General features: G+C 26.3%; 2 protein-coding genes across 3 annotated transcripts in view; both read left to right on the top strand.

Moving 5' to 3' along the window:
* LOC106772244 (isoliquiritigenin 2'-O-methyltransferase-like) overlaps positions 1 to 630 on the top strand; it is a 12356-nt gene extending 11726 nt beyond the window's left edge. The window contains exons 3-4 of the mRNA XM_014658511.2: positions 16 to 80; positions 180 to 630. Coding sequence (XP_014513997.1) covers positions 16 to 80; positions 180 to 476 — 362 coding nt within the window. The 3' untranslated portion in view covers positions 477 to 630. The remainder of the gene's footprint in view (positions 1 to 15; positions 81 to 179) is intronic.
* A 5682-nt stretch (positions 631 to 6312) lies between these two features.
* LOC106769923 (protein HSH49) lies at positions 6313 to 10146 on the top strand. 2 transcript variants are annotated; one of them, XM_022785472.1, is made up of 5 exons: positions 6313 to 6506; positions 7940 to 8151; positions 8728 to 8905; positions 9858 to 9912; positions 10008 to 10146. In XM_022785472.1, the coding sequence occupies exons 1-5, from the start codon at positions 6473 to 6475 to the stop codon at positions 10123 to 10125; spliced, it is 597 nt and encodes a 198-aa protein (XP_022641193.1). In that variant the 5' UTR covers positions 6313 to 6472; the 3' UTR covers positions 10126 to 10146. The 2 variants fall into 2 exon arrangements, with proteins under 2 accessions (XP_022641193.1, XP_014511214.1); XM_014655728.2 differs by lacking the exons at positions 9858 to 9912; positions 10008 to 10146 and adding an exon at positions 9043 to 9585 and having other exon boundaries at positions 6315 to 6506.
* The last annotated feature ends 388 nt before the right edge of the window (positions 10147 to 10534 follow it).

Below are 10534 nucleotides of genomic sequence, written 5' to 3'. Positions count from 1 at the left end.
TAAAACATTGTTAAGGGGTTGAGCATGTTGGAGGAGATATGTTTGCAAGAGTTCCAGAAGGTGACGCCATGACACTAAAGGTTAGTATACATGATAGTAACCACCTATTTCATGTATTGAATGAATCTAATTTCGTTTTAAGGTTGTATAAATATTTGTGTTTTATGATGTTGTTTTAGGCTGTGTTGCACAATTGGTCTGATGAGAAGTGCGTAGAAATTTTGAGTAATTGTCGCAAAGCACTGTCTGGAGATGGGAAGGTGGTCGTTCTGGAGTTCATAATGCCAGAAAAACCAGAAGCAACTGAACAATCTCAGCTTGTTTCGAGCCTGGACAACCTTATGTTTATCACAGCAGGTGGAAAGGAAAGAACTGAGAAAGAGTACGAGAATTTGTGCAAGCTCGCTGGTTTTTCAAAATTTAATGTTTCTTGTCATGCGTCGTCCGGGCCGGGAGTGATGGAATTCTACAAATAGGTTAATAATAATAAGGAAAATGATAATAATAAATAGTTCAGGATTTAAAGGTCAAAGTGTGGGGATCAAACACTAAAGACTTTTATGGGAGGTGTGGGGTACCACTTTCTTGTTCACTTTATGTCTTGTGATGTAACGTTTACATTTAAATAATTTAAATAATTTATTTACATTATTATATTTAAAATATTAAAATTATGGATAGTTGTACATATAATATTTAAATAAATTTTTTAATTATATAGAAAAGTTAAACCATTAATCACGATTTTTTTAAAAAAATTAACTAAAAATAATAGTATTATTTTAATATTAACTTTTTGTGTTAAAATAGTGAATTATAGAAAATATAACTAATAATATAATAACAATAATAAGATTAAAAAATAATATTTGAATATGAATTAATTTTTGTTAAATTATAAAATGGATATAATAATTTATTTGTAATGTGTAGTAAAATAATATGATTAATGAAAACTTTGAAGTATATTATATTAAAATGAGATATGTATAATATATACTTGTTAAAGTAAAATATAAGCATATAAAATATAATCCTATGATGGTAAAATTTATAAAATGTTAAAAAATGTATTGTTTTCTTAATGATAAATATTAAAATATATTGATGTATCAAATCAAATATATTGTTGTTTTTAATGATAAATATTAAGATTAAAAAATAACATAAATATTAATTTGTTTATACTAAATTATAAAATTAGTATAATAATTAATCAGATATGACTAAAATTCTTACACTTTTTATTTAAATATTATATTAAATAAAATGTTTTAGCTTGTCTTTTTGTTAGTGTTGTTTGTAAATTTATGATATAAAAAATTTTAGTTAATAATAATAATAATAATAATAATAATAATAATAATAATAATAATAACGTTAATGCTAATAATGTTAATGCTGATATTAATATTAATAATAATACTATATACGGTTAGTAATTATGTATACATCTATGCACATTATACTATATAAAAGAGGATTCTCTTTTTTTAATGAGCACATTAGTTTTCGAATTTTATTCTTTAAATATTTTTTTAAAATTAAAATAATTATTCTCCTATTTTCGTTTTTTAAGTAACTGTTTTTCTGTAATTTAATTTTTTTATTTGATCATAACTATTTTTTTATTTATTATATCTAATTTCAACAAATAGAAAAAATTATCTATCATAGAAAATTTGGGATTCTATAAAATTCAGTAAATAAAGAAAAATTAAAATTATAAAGAGGTGCACAATCTTTCCCAAAGTTCTTTGCAACTATTTTATGCTCCAATTGTGTTTTTCTTTCACATTTTCATCTTCAATTTGTAATTCACCTTCCTCAACCCAAAGAGACAAAATCATCATAAATGAAACTTAAAGATTCAAGGAGGAGTGAGAGAGCTTTCTAGCACTATAAACAACCTTCAACGGCCCCTCCCAATTGCTCTAGTGTAGGAGAAGGAGAATTCCAAGACCTCCACGAAAACATGACTAAATACCTATTTTTCGCGTTTCTGGACTGACAGACTCGTCCAATGAACATCAATTTTTGCCCAGCAACCTCGTCAACTCGCCTAAAGAGAAAGTCAACTCACCTAGTGAGCAAACAGTGTGGGTCAATCCATGAACAGTGTTGATCAACTCGTGAATCGTGCCATAGAAAAAATTTTGTTTGTTTATTGCTTTCGCAACACTAAGTGTGACTCTTGTGACACTTAGTATGAATATTCACTTAAAATTCATCTTTTGTTATCGACTCATGTTTTCTTGAGTTCTAACTTTTTTTTCTCCGTCATAATTGTTTCCTATTTTCTTATTTCACACTCGATGAGATATTAGAGGTAAAATAAACATAAACTAACTACAACAAAAGAAAACATACAAAAATATATGAAATAAAACAAGGTAAAAGTTAGGAAAGAATTGATTTATTCACCAAAATATACATACAAAAACACCAAAAATCAACCACTATCAAATATTTTTAAATTTAGTCACTATTTTATTTAACTTTTTTTTACATAATCATTTTAAAAATTAAATAAATAAAAATAATCTACAAAATACGTAAAACCTGTCTACAAAATAATTATATAAAGAGGATTATTTTTTTTTTACATTCTTTTAAATTTTCTTTCAAGTGATATTTTATTTAAATTTAATCACATTTTTATTTAACACTTTTTAAATTAAATAAACAAAAAAATATTTACAAAAGAAAGCTATCTAAAAGATAATAATACAAATAATAACACAATTACTAATAATAATAACAATATAATAATAATAGTAATTATTATTATTATTATACTAATAATAATAAGACTAAAAAATAATATTTAAATATATGAATTTTTTATATTAAATTATAAAATTGATATAATAATTTACTAGTGATGTGTAGTAGAATAACATGGCTATATGATTAAGACAATACAAAAATATTATTAGATTATAATATCTTATTTTATTCTCGAAAATAGTTTTATTTTCTTTATACGGTCTTTTTTAGTTGTTACAAAATTATAAAAATTACTACCCAATCATTGAAAAAATGGTGTGGTTTCGTTTTAGTTAACTTTGTCACAAATTAATTAGATATTAAGATTTAGTGATTTGAATAATGAATCCAGGTATAAAAGTTATTGATTTAGTGACGTATTTTAGCGGCGCATTTAAATTTATTTTTATGGTCAAAATTTTGTTTTCGAAAACTTTGATATATATATATATATATANAGAAAGAGAAAGAGAAGTACAAAGAAAAAGTAACATATCACATGAAACAATAATATATACTTTTCTAAAAAATTATAGTATAAACCTATAGCATGTTTAAACTTTTAATTGCTCTTGAGTAAATGTTTTTCAACAAAGTGTAGAGAAAGCTTCTTTGAAAAAAAAAAAAAAAAACTCTATTAAAAAAGTCATAAACTTCTCTTTTGAAAAATATTGAAAGTACATTATGAACTGAAAATTTGAAAAGATTTCCTTTTTAATAAGTTTTAACTTACTCAAATAATTAATAATTATTAACTATAATCTATTATTATATTTTTCTTTTTACCAAAAAAACATTTTACATCAATATAACTAATAAATAATCAATCAATTGTTATAATAATAAATATTATTTTATCAACATAATCAATTATTATTTAAAATAATAAATTATATGTGAACCAAATGAAATTTAATTTTAATTCAATTGTATAATCGATTATCAATTTAACATCACAATATAATTTCATTATATTATAGTTGTGAGTATATTTTTATTATTTTCTATTCACTAATAATAAGTGAGTGAGGGTTATTGGACAACATCATGTGCCAATTAAGGAGACTACATGTTTTTCTTAATAATTGGAGGGCAACATTTTACAATGACAAAAAGATAAAATTTGTTAATTTACTTTTTCATTTTTGAAAAGAGGTTGATTTTTTTAAAATTTTACAGAATATGGTGAAGTCGTACTTAAACAATCATCGTACTTAATTAGACTTTAATTTAAAATCATATTTTTTATAGTTATAGTCGTACGACGGCACAACTTTTAGCTTATATAATTTATTTAGTCTTATTTTAATAAATTTTCCAATTAATCATCCTATTAATATAAAATAATTATATTAAATTAAAGTATAAAAAATAATTACAACATTTATTAGGTATGTATTTTATTAAATTTTTAATGAACTTAAAATCTTCAAAATCTCTAAAAAAAAATATTTACAAAAATAAAGGGTAGAAGTTGTGTTCACCCAAGAGACTTCAACTATAAAAGAAAATAAATATAACTGAAGGTTGGTCAGGAGAACTCGAAAGACTGATGTAGTGATTAAATTATTTTTGGAAAAACTTTTTTTAACAATATTTTTTAATAATTTTTTGACAATGCAGCATGTAATATTTTTTAAACATAAATTTAAATAGATCAATAAAATAAAGACACATCATTGTTAAAAAAGTTGTCAAAATATTCTCAAAATATCATTATCTATTATTTTTAGTGTTTGATTCCCACGGCATACGAAAAAAAAAACCTTGACGTGAAGAACGCAGCCTCGTAATGTTCAAACTCTTCCTTCATAATTTTTCTATTTTCTCCTCTGCATTTATTTTATGCAGTAGTCCCATTCATACTTAAATAACTTAAAATCCATATTTTTGACTTTTTACCATATAAATAATATTACGACTTTCTCTTTAGAGCATAGTTCTTAATGCACTCTTAAATTTAATAATATTTTCAATTTATCTCTCATTTTAAAGTATAATCATCCTTGAATAGTCAAATTACATATATAGAGAAATTGAACATATTTTAATTAAGATAGTATAATGTGAATTATTATATACGTAAAGTCTCTTGACCGGTATTTTTACACTTATGAATGGAAGTGAAACGCAGTTTATTTTAATTTTTTTTTAATATTTTTTTAAAGATAAAATCGTGATAGAGAAAATTTTAAAATAAATAATAATTTGTATTTATAGTGGTTGATGTTATCGATATTACTCAATCCCTATTAAATTATCAGTTATTTCTCTTATACCTTAATTAATTGGGACGTATTCTCAACCGACTTGAGATCACATAAACTACAAAGATTTGTACGACTTAATTAGTATTTTTTTTTTCTCTAAACTTTCCATTGATGTTTTGACCTTGAGAAAAAAAAAAAAAAACACAGGTAATTTTAGTTGAAATTTTTTGTCTTTATACACTAGAAAAAATATACTTACGAAATATTAGTGAAGAATATTTTTTGGTTGTTCATAACAAATAATCATTATAAAAATACACAAAATAAATTATAACAGGCTTTTAAATGAAAAAAAAAATATCAGATCTCTACAAAATAGTTTTCCAAACAATGGTAAAATACTAACTAATACTAAATGAAAAATTGTTATAATATAAAACAATTACAATAAAAATAACTATAACAATATAAACAAATAATAATATTTTTTTTATCAATATTAACAAAGAAACTCTAATCAGTATCAATAAAAAAGAAAGAAAATCTTAACTAACGTTAATAAAAATAATAATTGTAACTTATGTTACCGAAAACAATATATCTAATTGGTTTTAGTTGAACAAATTGTAATTAACTTAACATAAAAATAATTTTAACTAACAAATTAAAAAATAATTCTTGAACGTTAGTAATCATATAAAAGGATGACAAAACGACATGCATAAATTAATAAATCTGGAGATTTAAAGGATTATAATATTTTAACAATTTTTTAGTAATAGATTATTATTATTATTTTATTATTTTATATATTTAAAATAAATCAATTACGAATTATCATATTTTATAAAAAAGTTATAAAAAAAAATATATTATCTTAAAAAACATATAGAAGAATTTAATAAAAAACATATGGAAGAATTTGATTAAAAAATATAATAAAAAACAAATTATCATGTTTTAGAGATAAATTAGCGAATAAGTTATAAATTATAGAAAAAAATACAAAATGTAAAAGGTAATCATAAATTATCATTCAATCTTTTTATCATATTTTACTCAATTACAGGTATTATTTTCATAGTCGTAATCTATATAATAAAGATAGAAAAAAAACATTTATTGAATTATAGATCAATTACCAAGAGATCTTTAAGAAATTATTCTCCCCAATATTTATTATTTGTTTTAAAAAAATTTTGATTGAATAGTATATTTTAGATAATTTTCCATATCACCAAATTTACCATTTTAAAAAATCTGAAATTATTATCTTAGATTATTGAATAATTTCTGGCGTTTCCCCTCCAACTTTGAGATAAGTGTTTTTAATTGCTCTAATCCCTTTTCTCTCCAACTACCCGGGCTTGCTGTAGTCAGAGTACAAACCTTTTTCTCTTCCTCTTTAACTCCCTCTTCCTCTCCGGAAGTTGAAGAAGACCTTCTGCAACGTCCTCTCGCGATTGAGCTTCACGTCAGATCCAGAGACGACTATGTCCGGGAACTCCAATTGCAGTGTTTACATAGGCAAACTCACTTCTTTTTTTTTTAACTTTCAATCTCCTTTGAACTTTGTACAATTTTTTTGTTTTGTCATTATTCATTTATTAAATAGTTATGTATATTTCTCTGAAATATTCAATTTGATTACCTGAATTTGAACATTTTAAGGAGGCATTCGCCAACTAAGGGAGATGAATTAGGGTTTTACCATGTGATTCTCAGTGTTTGTATTTTGTTTGCGATGTTTATAGCTTATGCATGCATAGGAACCTCTACTTCGGTTTTTCGCAAATTAACATGTTAACCTTGGTGGAAATTGTGAGTAGTTTAGAGTTTTGTTTCGGATATGTCTGTTATTTTTTTTTTCTTTTAAATATTTTTCTTTGCTGTCTCCTGCTTTCCTCGTCTGTTTTTTGGGTAGCATGTTACAATTTGTACTATTAATTGTAGTCACCGCTGAAGATTTTTCTGCTACTTTAGCTGGAGTAAAGCAATTTTCCTCTTCAGTGGTTTGGGAAGAGTATTGAATATATTAGGAGCTCCACTGGGAATATATCTTTCACATTTTTGAAACAAAGTGGTAGATACATGTGATGTGTTCTTAACTTGTTATTTTTTTCCCACGCTGTTCTTAACTTGTTTGAAACAAGGGTTATGCTAAACCTTTGTGAGAACAAGAGTGTATCGTAATACTTTGTATGGTGATATGTTTTTCAAGGTGGAGAAGTTGAAGATTAAGTTGATTTATCACATTTTCTGTACACTATTTTATTTTTGTTTTTAGAGAACATGTACTGATAGGATTTTTTTGTTGTGGCAAGAAGATTTTGTTGGAAGGAAAAGAAGGAGTGTACATAGGAAGGAAAAGAAATACCTTAGACTAATTTATAGGTAAGTAATTAAGGAAATAAAGGGAATCCAACAATATCCTTAGTTAATGACATGGCCCAAAGCTTACCTGCGAGTTCAGGTATTCCCCTTGAACGCTTGAACATTTCTTTCTAGCTACTGGAGACATCATACACCAACAAATAAAGCATTCTACAATTAGTTTTTATTCTAATAGAATATAAAACTTAAATTGGAGAGGAAAGAGGGAAAGTACTACATGATAATCTCCCTTATGTGAAAGGTTTAATTGATAGAAGTTATTCTTTGATAAATTTGCGTAATAATGTTAACATGATCCGATATTTCACTACTATGATGGTAGAATGTATTTCTTTTTTCTCCCAGTTGCCTTTACTGCCTAAAGTTGTACTTTTACACTTTTCTACCCAAACGAGCTTTTATGTTATTATTTTCAGGGGATTCTTGAACTGGATTTCAATCCGGTTGATTCAGATGTTTAATATTTTTGTAAATATAAGTTTTTAAGTGCTTCTAGATAATTGGATTTATGCACAAGTATATATATAATAGCAGGATGCTGATTTGGTTACTAATATTTGACTCAGGCAATCTAGATGAGAGGGTGACAGAGAGGGTCTTGTATGATATATTAATCCAAGCAGGACGAGTGGTAGATTTGCACATTCCTAAAGATAAGGAAACTGAGAAACCGAAAGGTTATGCCTTTGCAGAATATGAAACTGAGGAGATTGCAGATTATGCTGTCCGTCTTTTCTCGGGCCTTGTAACTCTCTATAACCGAACACTCAAGTTTGCAGTACGTTCTCAACATCTCTGCTTTCAACCTGTTAGATATGTTATAGTCTTAATTTTAAATTGTTTATTGAAAATTTAGCATTATTGAGTGGAAGTTTGCAAAATATGCAGCTTTGTAGTATTTGGCTGTAACTGGGTTTGTGGGATCATGGATGCACCTCTTTTAACTTTTTTGGGCGTATTTGGTAGATGTGTTTGAATGGCAACGAAACATGGGTTTTATTCTGTGTTTTGTTCTTTTAAATAACAAAGGAAATTGTGTACATTCATTATAAAATTTATTGGCAATAGACGCCATCAACTTAATTTCCTTTCCCTACATTTTTGTTACAATAGGTCTTTTGGTTAAATGGATGCCCCGACCACTAAATCTCTACCCTTCATTAATTTTTGTTCGCATGCATTTTTTTCCTGGTTCTTTTTTATTTTCAAACATTTCTTCGCACAAGCTTCCATGGCTCTTTTTCACTGATTAATGAAATTTTCCAAATTTTTCAGAGTTTGGGTGTTTTCCTTGCATATTTCATGTTTTTATTCTCTTTTACCCGTATGACATGCTCTGTCTGCCTATAAACAGATGTCTGGGAGAGACAAGACTACCCTTAATGGCTCTACAGCAGTTACCCCCACATCAAATTCTTCTCAAAGGTCAAGGCCATATGCAGTCCCAATAAATAATTCAGAAAATTTTCAGCACCCTGCCAGGCTATCAACTTCTGATCGATATTCAGATTATGCAGTAAATCATTCCCAAGGTAGTGTATTGTCTTACTAACGTGCAAAAAAAATTTCACGCATAGATTGATATTTTACTGACAGTAGAAGAATCTTACTAAAACATAGCTTAACTCTCGCTGAGCAATTTTTGTTTTTTGTTTTAATTCAATGCCAGTTCCTCCTATTCGTGTAACTAGTGGGAATGGATCTCACTATAGTGGCAACAATTATGAATACAGCAGGAGAGCTTTTGGGGCAACATTGGATAGCATTAGCCGTAATAGGTCACGCCGCTTTGATAGAAGTAGCCCAATCTCTTACCCATATTACTAAATATTTTCCAAAGATCAGTGAAGTAACAGACTAATCTTTCATTAAATATTAGTCATTAGCGATAATAGAATGTAAATGGGAACTATTCAATATTTAGTAGAATGTATACCTATTTATTTCACTCTCCAGGTGGCTCGGTCCTTATGAACTTAATGTTTGTAGTTTTCTCTGTAGTGAGGAAATCTTTATATTTAGTTCTGTAGGTTGAACTCAAATCAAGCAGTTCTATCTTTTCACTTGCCTTTCTTTCAGCTTTGGTTGTAGTGTGATGTGGTTTCTAACATTTCATTATCTAAAATTTCTGTATTGATTGTTTCCTAACGAATAGGAGCAAACTGTTGTTTGGTTTTCCTTTATGCCAATGAAATTTGTAATTTTGTTCGAATGTAAGCTAAGCAGATTGACACAACACAGAAACTAAACAACTTTCCGTGATGGAACACTATTTTCATTTTGGAATGTTTTTACTCGCTTGGGATCTAGTATTATTGTTTTGTTACGTTTTTACTCTTTTAAATTGTGGGATTCTTGAAGGGAATCAATTTTGTATGTTCTTGCGTGCTCACATTGTTTTGCCATGTTGAGAAGGTCCACTGCACCACTATTATTGGCTCTTTAGTGCCAGTAGCTTTATTTTTACTTTCTTCATTGCATTAGAAATGAGGATTTCAACCCAAAAAAGTTGCAAGGTGCCTTTGTTCTCTTACAATGAGTGAGTTTTATTTGAACTCCCACGTTCCTTTGATGCACATCTCATTTGCAGTTTGATGACAAAATTATGCGTTATCTGATTTGTTTCTTTTGCAGAGTAAATATGAATGGCAGAAGAACCAATTTAGCTTCAGAAAATTACCCCAAAGAAAGCGCGGAAAGATATGTTTGGCTTGAGAAAATATTATTTTACCCTTTTGTTAATATTTGTTAAAATGTTGGTTCATTGCTTTAATTTTTTTATTTTTAATGTACGTGTTGAAAATAATAATTTTTTTTTTGCATAAATAATTGAAAAGGATAATAAAGTAAAATTCATTTCAGTTTTTATAATTATTAATACATTAATTAAATAAATAGCATTTCTTATATTTGTGATGTGAATGTTTCATGCGGCTTTTGATAGCAGTAGAATTTTTCATATATAAATGTCACAAAATATTTAATAATAATATTAGTTCATTTTTTTATTTTTATTTTATTTTATGCTTATGAGTATATCCTACTATAATGGTTTTTATATGATAACATATCATTGAACAAGTGAAGAAGCTGGAAAAACCAAATAATTATATTATATTATATTATATTATATATATATATATATATATATATATATATAT

Source organism: Vigna radiata, chromosome 8 (genome assembly GCF_000741045.1).
Source record: "Vigna radiata var. radiata cultivar VC1973A chromosome 8, Vradiata_ver6, whole genome shotgun sequence".
Classification (NCBI taxonomy): Eukaryota; Viridiplantae; Streptophyta; class Magnoliopsida; order Fabales; family Fabaceae; genus Vigna; species Vigna radiata.
This window is presented reverse-complemented; position numbering and strand designations above follow the sequence as displayed.